This window comes from Falco naumanni, chromosome 1, assembly GCF_017639655.2.
Source record: "Falco naumanni isolate bFalNau1 chromosome 1, bFalNau1.pat, whole genome shotgun sequence".
Classification (NCBI taxonomy): Eukaryota; Metazoa; Chordata; class Aves; order Falconiformes; family Falconidae; genus Falco; species Falco naumanni.
In genome coordinates, this window is record NC_054054.1 from 109965858 (window position 1) to 109982959 (window position 17102).

At 45.8% G+C, this 17102-nt stretch overlaps 1 protein-coding gene across 8 annotated transcripts in view; it reads right to left on the minus strand.

The window, feature by feature from the left end:
- Window positions 1-17102, minus strand: part of BCAS3 (BCAS3 microtubule associated cell migration factor) — a 369883-nt gene that overhangs the window by 14942 nt on the left and 337839 nt on the right. For 2 of the 8 annotated variants that reach the window (XM_040618651.1, XM_040618660.1), the window contains 2 exons: window positions 8517-8684; window positions 1641-1706 (listed from right to left, as the gene is read on the minus strand). In XM_040618651.1, the coding sequence (XP_040474585.1) occupies window positions 1641-1706; window positions 8517-8684 (234 nt within the window). Of the gene's footprint in view, window positions 1-3; window positions 62-1640; window positions 1707-8469; window positions 8685-17102 lie in introns of all 8 variants that reach the window. The other 6 variants (XM_040618679.1, XM_040618687.1, XM_040618669.1 and 3 more) reach the window with 5 other exon arrangements.

The window sequence follows — 17102 nt, forward strand, 5'->3', positions numbered from 1 at the left end:
TACGAAGAGAGATACGCTTGCTGTAAGTCGTATCCTACATAAGAATACCATGCAAAGACTCCTGAAAGGAATAACAAGGTAATTATAGAAACTAGAGATGGAAAAATCCTGTAGTCTCCTAGTCTCCTGCACCCTGCTCAGTGTGGGACCGCTCGGTGTGGGGCAGGCTTCAGCACTCGGACTTCTAAAAGGAAGATTTAATAAACACTGAGAAATGTTTCTAAATATTTAGAAAACTCAAAATAACAGATTTCCAAGCCAAGCTGTACAAACACAAAATTAATTAAGAAAACTGTTAAAAATCAACAGCTTTTGCATGCATCAAAATAAATTTCTTTGAATAGCAAGCATCACCTCGTGGGCATGATGCTGCAAACACAGCTGCATGGGTGCTCAGCCCTTTACAGAATCAGGCCTAAATGAATACCTACCGTGGCTTTCCTCTTGTTCCCCTTGAAATCAATAGCAGAAGCCTCAGTGATGCAAAAAGCTTAAGGCTTTAGGAGGTACTCAGCGAAACAATCCAGTGTGAGCAAAGCCAAGCTAGACAGAACACAGCTTTACATTTTCCTGTGAAATACTGGGGTATTGCAGTAGGAAAATTAATTTGCTTAATCATTAGAAGGAAAAACCACAAACCAAAGCAAACCAAAACAAAACCCAATGCAATAACAAATCTCTAAGGAGAAAGGGAATCGTTTCTCTGTTAACTACTTTGAGACAAAGCACTGGAAGAAAAATGTCCAGTTCCAATAATGTCATAACCCAATTACAGCCTGCACAGAAGAGCTAAAACACTTGCAGAACAATGAGTAAGGAATTAAGTTTTAAATAGAGTGCTGGCCCTATCTTGTGTCACTTCTTTATATTCCAGTAGAAAGGACACTGCTGAGCTCATTTCGTATACAGCAGCATGAGATGCCTGGATGCAGACATCATTTAGTCATCTCATATATGTTTCTCCCTATTTCTTTCTCCAGGAGGAATGACAAATCTAGAAATGTGACTGCACTTTGTTTTATTATGATATTGATTTTTCTGCAAAGGGAAAGTGCATTTATTCCCCAGGTCTGTATGCTGGCAAGAAAGGGTTAACAAAATGTTTATCACAAAGCTGGCTTCAGAGTTGAAAGTAATGTGATCAGTAATGAATTTTGTGTTACATTAGGTTGTATAAATGGACAGACAAGCGCAGACAACAAGTGGCCAGGAGTCGGGGCTAATCTAATGATGTAAAAATAGAGACAGCACCAATTATACTTGGGGCCAGCTCAGAGCTCCTGCAGGGACTGCAAATGAATAGGTACAAATCAAATTACTGACTAATAGACGCACTACAAGAGAGGGCAGTCAATGCTAAATACATTAGGGCCTTGTGACCTCTCTGCTCTGAACAGCAGAATCCTAAATTTGACTTAAAAAAAAATATCAAAGAAACTCTTGTTCATTTAAGGAGGGAGATAGAACAATGTTATTTGTGAAATTATTTGAGACACTTAGATATTTTTTGTTTTGTTCCCCTATGGCCACGTTATGTACATAATCCTTTCAAAGCTGACAGAGGGTTTGCTTTTAGAACAAGGAGAAATAGTCTTTGTGCAAAAGTTAAGACCTGATAACAACACAGTTATGTTACATACCAAAACATTTCAAAGCCATGTGCCTCTTTGCGGTGATGTTTTTTACTGCTACTTCACCGGCTGTGTCTGTATCAAAAATAAAATATTTCTTAAAAAAACGCCTTGATTTAATGGTAAGAAAAAGAAAAGGAATCTCCCCACACCACACCTGATAGTAAGCAAACACAGTTATCAACTTGTTATCAAATGGCAGAAAGGCAGAACTGCCTGGCGGTCCGTGCGCTCCCTTTGGAACCAGCAGCGGGCTTCCTCCACAAACACAGCCACCTAAAGCCACACCAGGCATGTCTGTGTATCAGCAGCCAGCCCCTCACCCCCTCACCGTCCGACCTGGAAGAAATTCCCCTAAAAACTCCCGGGGCTGGTGGCAAGCTGGGAAATGGTTGGGAAGTGACAGGTGCCCTTGCTGGCCCTGGCAGGGCTGGGGACGGGGCAGGAGAGCACGAAGCGCCATAGCGAAGCGCCATAGCGCTGTCGCTGTCGTTGTGTGTTGCACGTGAGAAATAACAAAGAAAACGGTGTTAAAATGTGTGCAATGCAAATGCTGCTCTTCTTACCCTACAGTTCAAAAATGGTGGCTCCTAAGGAGCCCTGAATTTTCATTTCTTTTAAACGAGGCTCGTCCGAATAAATCTTTTGTCGGAAGAACTGTATTGAGCTCTTAAGACTTCTTTGAGGGGGTAATTTAATCTCTGACCCCAGGATGAATATTCTGAAAGTTCAAAGGCTGCTTTTAGCATCAACGTTATCTGATACACCAGTGTGTTTGCTGCCCAAGCTGATTTTGCATTGAACCTATGCAGAAATCTCTTTGCAGAAATGCTCTTCAGAGGGAAAATCAATTGGTCTGTGTTCCTGTGTTCCTATATCCAAGTTGGGATTATGACCAACTGAGGAGAGGGAAGGGAAAAATTGTTTTGTAAAAATTAAAAGGAAGAGCAAGGAAAGAAAAGAAAGTAAGAAGAAAGGGAGGGATGGCAAGGTACCCATTGAAGCTCTGACTCTATACAAGGGTAATCCTGCTCCTGACACTAAAGGTACAGGAACATCTACGTCCAGGTGGCTGCTCACCTCTGAACACAGTTTGTGACCACAGGCATTTTCTCTTTTTGAAGAAACCCAGGAAGGATGCTCCTTGCAGGGGATCAGGGGGCAGCGGTTCCCTCTCCCCCCTCCGGCGGCAGAGCATGCTCCCCATGCAGCCAGGCACACCCAAAAGTGTGTGCCTTCATCTCTCCAAACCACAAATTTCACGTAAAGATTTCAAAAACAACCCCCTGCGAACCTCGAAGGTGTCAAGACCCCAGAGAGGCTCAGGCTGGTGTAACCACATGGCTTTGGCTGGGGACCAGGATCCCAACCGCCCTGAGCACTGATCCCGGGTTTTGCAAAGGCTATTCCCTAACAGCACGTCTAATTAGCTCCACTTACTTACATCCCATTAATCAGGTTAAAGAGTTTGCTTCAACATATGAGCTTTCTTCATCGCATTATGAATTTGTTCATGAAATTTGGAAGGAATCCAGATAGTTTCTTCCAATGGGCAGGCACAGGGTGCGGTGTGGCGTTTGCACCTCACTGCTGCACCTTTCCATGGGCGGGAGTCGACAGACTTGGAGTTTTGGAAGAAAATGAGCCTTTTTTACTTTTTAATTTTTTTTTAAACTGAAACTTTTTAATGGGCTTTAAACACCTTGTTTTTAAATTCTTCAAATCTTGTGGGTTAGTATTGACCCTGATGGTGCCATACTCGCATCCTTCCCTGTTCAGACCTACAGTGCTGGTTCTGAGATGCCAAATTTGGGGGGTGCTCTGCAGTTTTTAATACAGGCTCCCACTGCAAGTTCATATGTATTCCTCAGACAGGCTAGATAGAGAAAAACGTCATTTTGCTCCACAAATTGCAGTGTAAACCAAGCCATTGTATGGTTCTAAATTTCACGATGAATTAAAAAAAGCAAAGGATACATGCCCACAAAAAGCAGTTCTGCTCTAGTGTGTCCACAGAACAGTTCCACCACTTGTAAAATGCTGCAGCAATGTGGATTTGGGTATGCTTTGTCAAAATAAATTAGATGTGAATATAAGTACAACATTCAGGCAGCCCAACAGATTGCAACTGAGGACGCAGCAGCCAGGCACGGACTGGGATCGCACACTGCACACACAATAAGCCCCATCCTGCACCTCCACAGCTGCCCCGACCCCAGCGGCAGAAAAAACCAGGGGTCTGATGGTGGCAGCTGCACATTTATCACTGAAGTTTGTAGTGTTGCCTATCCTGACAAAATAACCTGAGCAGTGATAAATACTTACTTATTTTATATATTGACAAGTCTCCCTTGGAAACCTGTCTGTTGTGTCTCCCAAAGAATAAATCTACCCTTCTGTCACTGTGCTATGTGCTTTACAGTAATACACCCGAGAAAATGTAGAGGATGGGCTTTGATTTGGTAAATCACATGAAAGTCAAGCCTGAAGATGTGCCTAGACTTAACATCCAGCTAAACCCTTCACCCAGGTCAAAGGAGGGAGGAGAAGATGGGACAAACTCCCCAAGATTGAGAGTATCTTCCCCCCGGTGCTCCAGAGGCAGAGCCACTCCATTCCACGCTCACTGCTGCTGTCCTGGGGTTCGTGTCCCCTGCCTGGGACTGACTGACCCACTGTTTTTTTTTCAGGCCAGCCTACATCTTAAGTCGACCTGACTAGCAAACGTGTGTCCCTGGGATGTACACGGAACATGCTAGACTGCTGTAGGAAGAATCCATACCCACATCAGCATCACGGCTGTGGATGCCATCCTCAGCCCAGAGCGAACGGGCTGAGAACACAAGGGGAAGCTGTCTCCTGGGCTTCAGCATCCTTAACTCCCATGGCATGGGGACAGCCACAGAAATAGTCTTCCAAGGATGTATTTCAGAAAGTAGACTGTAAAGGCTTGGACCCCTATTGTAGACTAATTTTCAATATTATCCCTAGAAATGACCAAAAGGCATTTGAAAACATAAGAAATGTACTTGTTGAAGGAATACATAAATCAGAGGATTTACTGATTACAGTACTTCTGGAGGGGAAGATTTCCAGCCTGGGCTGGCAGTTTCTGCATGTCCAGTTTGTGTGGAATATTGTCAGGGATATTTGTCTCCTGGAAGCACAGTTTCATAAATCACAATACTGTCGTATTTTTTTCGAGCATGCAATATGAAGCTCCAGCACATACTCAGAAACTACACTGCAAATGTAAATACTGTAGCTGCTTGAAAGCAAAGCTGTGCAAGCAAAAGAGGTCACTGACCACTAACATTTTGTGAGTAGACCCTCATTTTTTTTTTTTCAGTGAGAGCTTGACAGAAACTGAAACAGCAAAAACATCTTTTTGCATCTTTGCCAATTTACGACTTCTTTGGAATGAAATGTGTATCTAGGCTGACAGCTTATGTACAGCAGCCTCCACTTGAGATAGACACGGGTCGTCTGGATAATTGGATAACAAGGAGAAAAGCTGGTTTCCCAATCAAGTCAACTAGCTGGATGACTGGAGTTATCATTTAGGTCACAAGGAAAGTAGATTTTTGGGGGGGTCATTTTCCAGACCTGGTTCTTCTCCCATCCGCTGTCTGACAGCCCCTTGGCAACTAGCTGGAGTCAGAGGTGGAAAAGACCCATCAGGCCATCTAACTCCCCTTCCTTGCAAACGCCAGATTATTCCTCATGTTTTTAGCATCCCCCAGTTCGATGTTTCCCATGTAACCCATCTTTGGGTCATTTCTGCCTCTGCCAGTAGCCAGGACCGCTGAACCAGCGAGGCGTTGCCAGCCCTGCTCCGCAGTGCAAGGGGACAGGTAGGACAGACAGACAGGGCGAGTATCTATTCCCCAAAGCGGTCTCTGTACCAGCATGTGTTTCCCCCCACGCTGCTGCAGCGTATCAGCCCTGATTACTATATAAATCTACGTGTCAGCTATGTCCTAACAGTTAAGGCATTAAAAGAATCTATTTATCTCTTGCCATTAAGTGCATGTCAGGACCAGCTGAGCACTTGATAGAGCCTCACTGTCCACCCTACTGCCCATTTTGTCTTTGCCCACGCAGCAGACCCAAGCACTGCACAGGCACGTATCTTCGTATTCAGAGTGAGAAACTGTCATTAATTCATGGTTTCAGTTCAAATAAGCCTTTGCAAGTTTCATTACATCTCTGCAAAATATATTTAAGGACTGAAGAGGACCCAAGGAGCACAGGCAGGGGTTAAAAGCATGCATAACATTAAGGCATGCATAATTTTAAAGAAGTAATTTTAGGATTATTAGAGGGAGGTTTACAACTTCCATAATTTTGGATCCAATGCAGAAATATAAATACTGTCTTTGGAACCAGTACCAACATATAAATCAACTACCAACAAGCAAATTTACGGTGGCCTCCTCTGCTGAACTCTTTGCTATCGTTTCATTGAGGTGAGCGGGCAGCAGAGAATCCGAGGAAGAAAAGTGAATGTTTTCCAAAGATAATTCGGTTCAGCCTAGGTTTGTTAAGATCTAAGTGGTTCTGGGGGAAGTAAAAACTATCCTACTTGTTATGAGCCAACAGAGACACTGCTTCTTTGTAGCAAGGGTAATGTACCTCCAAACGCATCTTTCCCCATTAATTAACCAGCAGACAGATGCCAGCACTTTCCTGTGCTCCACAGCCCGTGCAGCCACGCGTGCTGCATAGCCGCCTCCCCAGGCAAGTGCACTTCTCCAGGTATCATCCGAGCAGGAGAGAACTTCTGGCCATCTGCTGAGAACAGCTCAGGAGCCACTGGGGGCTGGAAGCAGCAAGGGCATGGGAGTTCACAGCCTTATCGCTAGGTCCACTCTGCTGCACTGAGTCACCACGTGCCCAAATCCCGAGAATCAAGTGTGTTAGTGGCAGAGAGAATCCCACGAGAGGCAGGAAAACACAGAGCGTAACAACAGCGAGAGGAGGGTGGTGGGATGGGGTGAGTTGGGTCAGTGCTCATGTTACTCGCTATTGCTGCTTACATTTGCTGCTTTGAGATGGCATCTATCTTACGCTTGTTATGAAGATTTATGTGTCTGGAGTAAAAGCAGGGAGAAATCTCTTCGGATTAATTTTAGCTCAGTGATGGCATCTCTATAAACAGTTCCTTTCTGTCTTTACACCTGCAGCACTGTGAGCCTGATCTTATGCCAGAGACACTGGCACTCACTGCTATCAGCTGGGTTTGGTGAAAATGGAAGGAAAACACGGACCTCTGTCTATGGCAAAGCTCTCGGTTTACAATATAACATAACATCAAGTCTCTGGGGCAGGCAGTCACCTTAATTTGGCATGTCCAGATGGCTCCAGCTTTCAGGGGAAGTATCCCCCTCACCTTTCCCCTAATGTACACAGCCTGAGGGGAGCTGAACCCTTATCGGAAGCGGATACCATCCCAAAGTTCAGGCTGATCACAGTATGGGTCAATCAGTGATGAAATACGTGCCTTTGCCTATTCTCACAGCCTGTTTTTCCACCTTCCCAGCCCTGAGCTGATGGAACTCCGCACCAGCAGTCTGAGGCAGCTCTACCCTCGCTGCCGTGACGGAGCACTGGGGTCACAGACACATTAAGTGCCACATCCGAGGCAACAAGCTGGTGAGAATTTGCCCCAGATCTGTAACTGAGACCCATACTTAAGTGTTTCTGTTTATACCAAATCTTAAACAATCCCTTGCCTCCACCTTTTTCAAGATGGAAATCAGAGGGAAGACAGTTTGAAAGGTGACAAGGTGGGCTACGAAGGTGCTTCTGCACCACTCAGCACCTTGGCTACTGCTGTCTGTACCGGTACCAGGGCTTCAATCCTGCTTCTTTGCATCATCCTCCTGGCTGTGGGAGGCAGCAGTGGTTTGGTGACCTGCCGTGGGCTACGTGCTCAATAGCCACCCACCTGCAAAGATGGCCAAGCCCTGATGGGAGAGCCCCTGAGCCTTCCGCGGGAGCAGGGAGAGCTCGGAGCAGCACGAGGCTCTGGGCAATACATGAAGGTGACAGCAGAAGGAAGAGACAGCTTCTGCTCCACACAGCTTTCCTGTAATGTCCATGGGTTGGCGTTCCCATAAATTTCTGCTAGAGGTTGTCCTCTTTTCCATTCCCAGGCAAGCTGCCAGAAGAGTGACAAGCGAGCTGGCAGCTGATGTTAGAAGCCACCATTGCTATTAGCTGCTGGTCACAACACAAAAGGTGCACGGATCAAAGATGGGCCTAGTCCTTTCACTAGAGGACATTTTTTAAAACAAGTCAAAATTAATGGAGACAATAAAACCGCAATAACTGCACTTCAGCATTTCTGAGCATCTCCTGCCACTGGGCCCTTCTGAGCAGCATAATCTCGGACGTGCCGTTCCATTTACTTAAACAGATGATGTAATTTATCAATATAATGGACACTGATGAAGATGGATTAATTTGGATTACAGAACCAGCGCTTTGCAGTGGCTCTATTCAGGACACAAAATGAGGATGTGTGTGATTATGACATTGTTTGGAGCAGGGTGGGCAAGGGCAGCAGTCTGCACAGAGGCTCAGATTCTCCCCAGCTGGCAGGGGAGGGAGGAGAGCCCTCATCACAGCTGTATGATAAGGAAGCTTCAAGCACCAGTATTTTTCTTCAAGTTACTTTATGCTTTTCAGGCTGTGTTTATGTGGTCTACTACTAATTTCTTTTTATAAATGACTTCTCTTACACTAACCAAGATCCCCGTAAAAGTTAATTAATCAGAGAGGGAGCGTACAGAGAAAAGGAAAAGCAAAACTTAAAAAAAAAAATAAAAATCACCATTGGGTGAGATGTACGTGATCTCTGATCACACCTCTTCTTTGTACCTGTTCCTGATCCCACTATGTCCCTGCTGGGAGATTCGCACATCGCATCGGCCAGGCGCTCCCGAAGGCCCTCTTCAGTGTGCTCCATGGAAGACATGTGGCGGAGACCGAAGTTCTCGGGCCAGCTCCCACACACCTCCAGCAAGGTCACGCTCCGGTCGAAGGCACCTTCAACAAACAAACGGGAGATGTTTGGGAGACTCTGGGACCAAACCACTTCCATACGTGTTATTTATTGCACTGGAAAGAAAGAAGCCCTTGCCTTTGGAGTTTCTGAAAAGCTAATTGTGGCACATTAGTTAAAATGTCGGTGTTAACAGCAGAGCCCTGAGTACCGAACAACTTTGCCCAAGTGGTTGTAAACAAAAAGGTTAAATTAAAAATACAGACTCGATTCTGCTCTCACAGTAGTGAGAGTCAGGAAAGCAGCGTAATGATGCTGACGTAAAATGACGTGTAACATTAAAAAGCTGTGTGTATGTTACTAAGTACACAAACTAGAAATTACTTTTGAAGTTGATCTTTCACCAGGCTGCTGTTGGGCACCCGCCTTCCCCCTTCTCATCTCGGATGATGGAAACAGTCAAACCATTTTGACTTTGCTAGTGGGCACAAACTTCAGCTAAAATCCCTTCTCTGCGGCAGGGCAGTGCAACAGTGCAGCAGCCCGGCGAGGAAAGGACGGCTTGCTTTCAGCCGTGTGTTTGATGCATGTCTCCTGGAGGAAAAAAGCGTGCCCTTCCTTCAGCCCGGGGTATCTGTGGGTTTTCTCCGTTCCTGCACTGTGAAATGTTAGGTCAAACGTGAGTGAACAGAGACCCTTTCATCACCAGTGTCTCACTGAAGACGCTAGCTTTTGTGACGGAGTGCACGTACCTACAAAAGATACTTAAAATAATTCTTTAACTTGCAGTTATTACCTCATTCACAGCAGGGTATGGTGTTGTGCTGAACGCAGAGATTAGATTCTGAATTCAAGATCACTTCAAAGTACAAATTAAAATTATTCTACTTTATTATACAGCAAGTCTTCTGCAAAGGCTTACTTAAATCATTCCCACTTGGAACAAGATTACAGTTATGCTTTGTTGCTTCAAGCACATACCATTTATTCAACTATTAGGTAACTGAATACGCAGCGTTTATTGTGCCTGGTTTCTGCCAGCCTACCGAGGGGAAAAAATGCAAATGCCAACGTTTCTCAGAGTTAAAAGTACATGAAACACGTCCTTGTTATCAGGCTTTTGGTTTTCCCCTTTGATCAGCCGTCAGAAACTATCTACACTTGTAGTCTGTGACTGTACAGCTTCACAGCACACTCCCTGCCACTGACAGGTGGTAATAGAAAGGGTGAGAGACCAAGCCCCGCGGCAGGCGTCCCTTCCTCTGATAACGTCCAAAGTACCGGGTGATAACCGTTAGTAAACACTCGGGCAGCCGGTTAATCCATACATCAGCAAAGAGGGGCAGATAATTTTGAACTCTAATGGCATGGACTAAAGCACCGGGGCTGGCATTCAGGGATTTATATGGGCTGCAATGGTGACTTCTGGCTCCTGAATTTCATCAGCGCGCACAACTTTGATTTATCTCTTTGCCTGGCTGCAGAGTAGATTCCTGGCACTAGAAAACCATCAACACTAAAATGGACCTCTACAAAATGGGACCGTGGCTCTTATGTGATACATGCACTTGAACTCTGGATGAATCCCAGTTTAAACTGAGAGGAGGAATGACCAAATATTTCAACTTCTAATGGGTCTTTGGATGTGTAAGGTTACTCCAGTCTACTAATTTGTTTTAAAGCAAGGGTTCTTGAAGCTTGTTTGAGAAAATGCAGCGAGGAGGCAAAGTAATTTTGACAATGTCCCTGCAACACTTCCACATTGCCAGCTATCCTAACTGCAGGAGGAAAAGCAAAAATTGTCTTTTTACGAAGCTTCTTTTTTCAAGTCATCCTTCTGTGGTTGTGTGCAACCCTGAGATCCCCACTCTGCACATGCTCCAAGACCCCACCAATCTTAGTTGGGTTTGACAGGGCTCTTCCCGTACCTGGAGAGCTATCGGGGAGGGGGGCTTTGAAATCTGCATCCCAAAGCCCCAGGGTGGCAGCGGGGAGATGATGAGCTCCCACAGGTTTGCAGGGTTGTGCCAGAGATGAGAAATCTCTTTTTTACTAGTACCTGCCCTTATTCTGAAAGTGAGAAATGGGAGCATTTCTGCTCCTATAAGCAGACATATGAATAATAAGGCAAATGGCTTTTGAAGCTCTGCCAAGATGCCTGCATATGTGTACAGGCAGAAACTTCGTGGAGTGCCGGGCTCTGGCTCCTGAGATACTTGAGTGAGAGCAAAGGAGACAAGTGCAGTGTTACCTCCGCAATCAGGGCCAAGAGCTGCCAGAACTTCTTAGCAGCAACGTGTGAGGTGGCAAGTGTTAATGCAAATGCAGGTTAGAGGGATTAACTGCACGGAAAGTTTTCTTGTAAAAAACCGTAAGGCTGGTGAAGCTCTAGTTTTATCTTTCCTCCCTTTTCACTCCTCCTCCGTGTCAGGAGCACACATCTGGCAATTCCATCCACGTCCAGGCATCCCGCTATGATTCACCAGCCACCGCTGTACCCCGCGGGTGAGTAACAGGCGGCGGGGGCAGAGGAGGTCTGCACACCATCATCTGCTCCGCGCTGCTGTGGAATCCACAAATCCCTCCTTATTTCAATATACACATTGATAAAAGGGGCTCCACGCACAGCTGAACGCGCAGATGTGTGACCAAGGTTACTGGGGGTGTGGGGGTAGAAAATGGGACCTTGCTTGAACAGGCAGGTCCCTTCCTACCAGAAAGTCCCTGCTCTGTCCCTCTCTGACGTAAATCAAAACTGCTTCAGGAAAAACAAGACTGACTGTCACGGACCTTCCTGTTCTTCTTGCCATTGCTTCAGCAGACAGCGCGCATATCAAAGTAAAATAACTCTTTTCAAGACAGAATTAAGTCCTGGGTATCTTTACACCTTGGGAAATTCTTTGGCCAAGCGTGTGAAAAGGCCGATGGGCTGGCTGCTCCCCAGGAGCCTTGGGGTGCTCTGCCCTACATACGTCATTACCGACGGCACACGAGCTAATGGCATTAAACTTACACCGATAGCAGCTAACCGCATCTTTGCTATTTATTACATTGTAATATCTTTTTCTGGCTGCCTCTCTCTCCCCTTTTCAATCCCGGTATCTCAAGTTGATAACTTATCCAATTCCCCATCATCGGCCGCAGAGAAGTTTACAAATAAACCCCAGCGGAGTGTCCTGCTCTCAAAATCCCCCAAACCCGCAGCCAGAAGGTAAGTGCAGAACCAAGGCGGCTGGGAAAGCTCCTGCTGATCGCAGGGATTACGGAAGGGTTGAGAGAAGGCAGGCTCTGCCCCGTGCCCGTACTGACAGACGCTGAAGTCCCACTGACAGCCACCAGTATCAGACCCTGACGTGTGAAGCTGAGCCCCTCTTGTCCCCCGGCCCTAAGGCAGCTTTGAGAGTGAACCAGGTTCCACCTAAAAGGAGCAATTAATTTAGAAACAACTCAGGAAAGAAGCAAATGAGGTCTTATTTTAGTGAAGCAATTACTAGTGAAATCCTGGTGAAACCTCATTAAATCACTGAAAAAAATCCTGTTGACTTAAAACCGTGCCAATATTTCATTCCACCGCATGGTGCTTTCAAGTGAGCAGAACCTCTCCCCTTATCTACTGGAGATGAAACCGGGTGGATATCAAGACCATCACCCGCTTTGTAGTACGACGCCCAAGCACCGTCCCAGACCCACGGCACTACCACCAAAACCCAACCCCAAATCAAACCGCATGGGACAAGCAGCAACCTTGGCTCCAACATCTAGGCCGAAGGTGCTTCGTGTTTAGCTTTACACTGCCCTTAACACTCCCCAAGCTAATTCCACTCCACACGCAGGACTTTCCTATCAAAACTTTAATTTTCTCCTGATACCCATCTGCCACTTCTGTTCTTCCACTGACATCTGCCTCCCCACCAGCACTGCCCTTTACTCGGGCCGCTGCTGGGTGGAGCAGAATCAGGCCCCCCATCTTTCTGCTAAACGTTTATCACATTTTATTAATGGCAATGGCTTCTGTTATTACTCATACCAAATTACATTGCTTACGAGCGCAGGATTTGTCTTTTGCATTGCAATTGTTTTGAGGCTTTTAATACTAAAGGAAAATAAATTCTACAGAGGAGAAAAAACAACCCAGACCTTGGAAATGTCCTTTCATTTCACAGCCCTACCAACCAAGACTGAGAAAGCCAAAGCAGCTTATTTTCTTCTCTGAAAAAATCTAGTAGTAAAAAATATTTTTACAGAATATTTTAATGCTTCTAGCGTGTTATTTTTCTAAGTCAAAATAGCTAAGCTAAATCTTTCACCATAGCCCTTTAATTTGAAAGCCAGGGGAAATTTTTTTCATTAAACCTCTGGACGGCTTTGTTTAAAATATGAAATCAAGTAGCTCCATTTCCTGTCTTCTAAGGAACAGTAAATCAAAAAGAGTTCGTTCTCCAAAAATACAGTAATGGTTCTATTAAAGAGCCTGACAGTTTTGAGCCTCACCTTGCATATTGCAACATAAGTGTGAGCAAATATAACAGGGTAAATAGGAGAGGAAATGACCTGCCAATTTTAACTGATAAAAGATCCATCCTTCTCAGGAGAGGGATGGGGGTCCGACCCCCGGGGGCGGCAGACCCCGGGGTGCACCCAAGATGGTCTCGGAGGGAGGGGAGGGGCTGCCCATCCCAAGCCCCTGCCGTTTCTGGCCCCCTGGGAAGCAGAAGTGGACTCTGACGGGAGTTCCACTCCGCTCAGCGCCGGCCGCGCTGGTAACCGCAGCGTGAGCGTGACAGCGCTGCCCAGAAAAGCCTCAGCTGGGAGTGAGAATCCCATGGGCGGGTGAGGAACCAGCACATGGAAATTCCTTGCCTGAAGTAGTGAGTCAAATCGTAACATACCCCGTTTAAATATTAAAGGTTGAACTTTCCTACAGGGTTTGCCAATTCGCTTCCACACCACGACTTTGTTACTCCAGGGGGAATGCCGCCCAGCAGCAGCTCTCCACGCTCGGCTGGGGACCCACGGACATGTCAGCATGGAGGAAGTGGCACCTCCCAGCCCTGTCCCGTGCCTGGCGTTGGAACATGTGCCCATGCTCGGCAGCACGTGCTGCCGGTGCTCTGCCGACGCTGCCCCGCACGGCTCACGCTGCCTGCCTGCCCCTCTCCTGCTGCACACACCGCCCGAGCTGGGACAGACCCTGCAACAGCCCACCTCCGCCTGTGGCTGTACAATCAGGGCGCGAGTGTTAATTACTGCCCTTGGAACCCACGGCAGGAGCTACAGCCTTTGTGAGTAACTCTCTTTCCCTGTCGTCTTTCCCTCCCACAGAGTTTCTTTTTTTCCAGAATTGCTCCCAGTTCTGCTATAAACAGGACATTACTCACCAGCTCTGTATCCTGTGAGTGCATTTAATTAATGGAGCCTTCAGCCGGGGTACCCACCCCACAGGCAACGAACGCTTTCAAATCCCTTTGAACTTTTGGCTAAACGAGGCCAAGAGGTTCCTACATCCCTCAGTGCGCTAAGGACTGGTAAACAAAAATGCTGTTTATTCCTCTGTCATTACTTCTAAATGAGTTTTAAGCAAATGCGCAGCTGCTGGGAGGAGCAAGCCCAGTGGCGGGGTGGACCAGGGAGCCCCTGTGCCCGGCGGCAGGGCAAGGATAAAGGCGGCGGTTGGGCAGGAGGTTGCCCAGCCGTTGCCCGTGTCCGACACAGCAGTGGCCACATGCTGCCGCTGCCCAGCTCCGGACAGTGGCCAAGGTGGTGGATGGCAGCGTTTAGGATCACAGCGGTGCCGTGGTGTCAGCTGGGCAGATCCTTAGGGAGCACCTCGCCCTCCTCCCCGCCCCACAGACACTGTTCTCCTCTGGTCCCGCACAAGGGGTTAACCACAGGCTCAGGAGAAGCATTTCAGATGATTGGGAACATGGCCAGTGATCACAGCCATCCTGAAGGCTTTCAAATGTGAGCGAGGCTGCAATTTTCAGAGCTGGAGCAGTGAGATATTTTTATAAATACATAAATCTTTTCAAGGAAAAACAAATATAGAGGAAAGAATGTAAACATTATTGTAAAATGCATAATAAAATGTCTGTTGTTTGTTAATTTTGCTCCTTATTATCCAGTCTATCTGTACCACCGATGTTGAAACGTTTGCCTTTTCTATTTTTTTTTTTAAACTCCTTATTCATTTAAAAATAGTTTCCTGCATGTTATATGAATAAGCAAAACCTAAGGTTCTAAATCCAGGAGAACTTTGAAGTATGAAACCCATGGTCTATGGGAACTATGTTTTCATTAATCAAAGTAGATGTTTCTAAAGCCATCAGATTTATCATGACTGGATTTCATATGTGAAACCCAATATACACACAGACATACACTGCTTGTCCTTTTGGATTAGTTCTGACCTTTTACTCTCCTTTCTGAAGGATCTGCCTTTCCTCAGAGCAAAGCTGCCCCGTTTTACCACTGCATCAGCCAAAGGAGCCTTGACAAAGTACGTTTTCAGCTCTCCGCTTTCTGTGCCTGAGTACGAGTCTAGGTGAAGGTCAAAACATAAATGATTAAGTATATTAAACTCTGCCTTTGCCTTGAATGCTCCCTGCGACTGTTGTATGCCATCCAAACTGCAGCTTCACACCAGCCCGCTGGTAATACACCTGGCCACCAAACGAGGGACCCGAGTGTCACCGCAGTGCTGCCGCTGAGCCCCGGGCTGGCAAAAGCTGAGCCAAGCCCCCCCAACCCCCCAGCATCACCGAGGGTGCCGGCAGCCCCCCCAGCCCCCCAGCATCACCCAGGGTGCTGGCAGCCCTGCCCGAGCCCCTGCCTTCGCCAGAGGTGCCGAGGTTAGCAAGAGGACGCGGAGTGGTTTAACAACCGGAGGCAGGCTGCGACATCCATCCAAGGCAGGACTTAAAAGATAAAATGCAAAAAATCTGTGTTTTTTTGTCATCAGTGGAAATTTATGCTGTGGTTTTGCAGTACCCGAAGGCCAGGGCTTTGCTGTCTTGCTTTGTGCAGGCTCTGCTGCTGTGTGCACCCATGGAGAAGGTGCGACTCGTCTGCCGCCTATGGAATATGGTGCATTGGAAAGTAACATGAGTGTATTTTGGTAACACTGGATGCAATTTATTTAGTGGTCTAAAAGCAAAAAGAGACGGAAACTACAGTATAACTGGATGCTTTTATGACGTTAAAAACAAAGTACCCCTTTGTAACAAAAATAATTTCCAAGAAAAAAATGTTTCCCCCCCTTGAACAGCAAGATTCTGGCGTATTTTAACTCTTTATAGCTTTGCAGAATCACAACGCCTGGAAAAAAATCAGGAATGCTATGATCAGCCCCACGCCCCCTTTGAGATCAATATTTCTTTACATTTAATCCTGACAGAAAGTAGAGTGTCCTGAAAACCTGAGAGCTCTGTACAAGTCGGGGTGGGTGCGCGTTACCAGGTACCATTCTGCACCGCAGAAAAACATCACCTGATGTTCTTTCAACCTCCAGGTCTGGAAATTTCATTAAAAAAGGATTCACAAAAGATCTTCAGCACTTTTTAGTTCTTGCAAGGTTGGAACTGTTCTCCTGTAGTATTCACATACTTATAATTCTCAGCCCGGGTTAAAATTAGAAAATCCAGTAACTTTTTTTTCTCCTAGTAAAAGTTCCCACTCTCTGAAGATCTACGACTTAGGTCAGGCTTACAATACAATGATTATTGAGATTTTCAGCAATGCCTAGGAAATTTAAACACACAATGAATTCCATTAAATCTCAGTGGAGGTTTTTTTAGACGAGTATTTTGTTTTACTTCTCATCTGAATAAAAGCTGCGACGTTATGATGCTGAAGCCTTTGTTGCATTGTCTTCATTGGGAAAAGCTGCATAAGATGCAGGAAGGCTCCATCTGCTATTTCTGTGACACTACAGAACAATCCCTACTTGCTTATTTGTTTATACGCCAAGTCATTTCTTAACTCTTCGGAAGAGGTTTGCAGGCATCCTCTGCGTCTTAGCAAGCTCACGTTGAGAGGCAGAAATATGCCAATTCCACTGGAGGGACCTGAATAATATATTACCTCCCTTAAGAAAACAGCAAGATTTATCTTACTTATTATCAATCTGGTGGCATGTGCAAATGCACGCATACATATACACGTACAAAGGACGCATAATGGATTATAAAAAGCTCACATTTACCCATAAGTAAGGAAAGATCTGACAACTCATTGGGGTTTTCTGGATAACTAAGATCTTATGTTACACTTTAAGACACAAGCGTGGATTTGTCATATTGCTTGAGAATTAGTGGTAACGGTCTGAGCCAAGGAATTTAATTCTGATTGTTTCATTTGAATTAAAGAAATCTTAGTGTTGAAAAAACATTGGAACTGTGCTATATACTAATATATCACTCAACTTGTAATAGGAGACTCTTGTGTAACAGAAACAGTGTAATGCT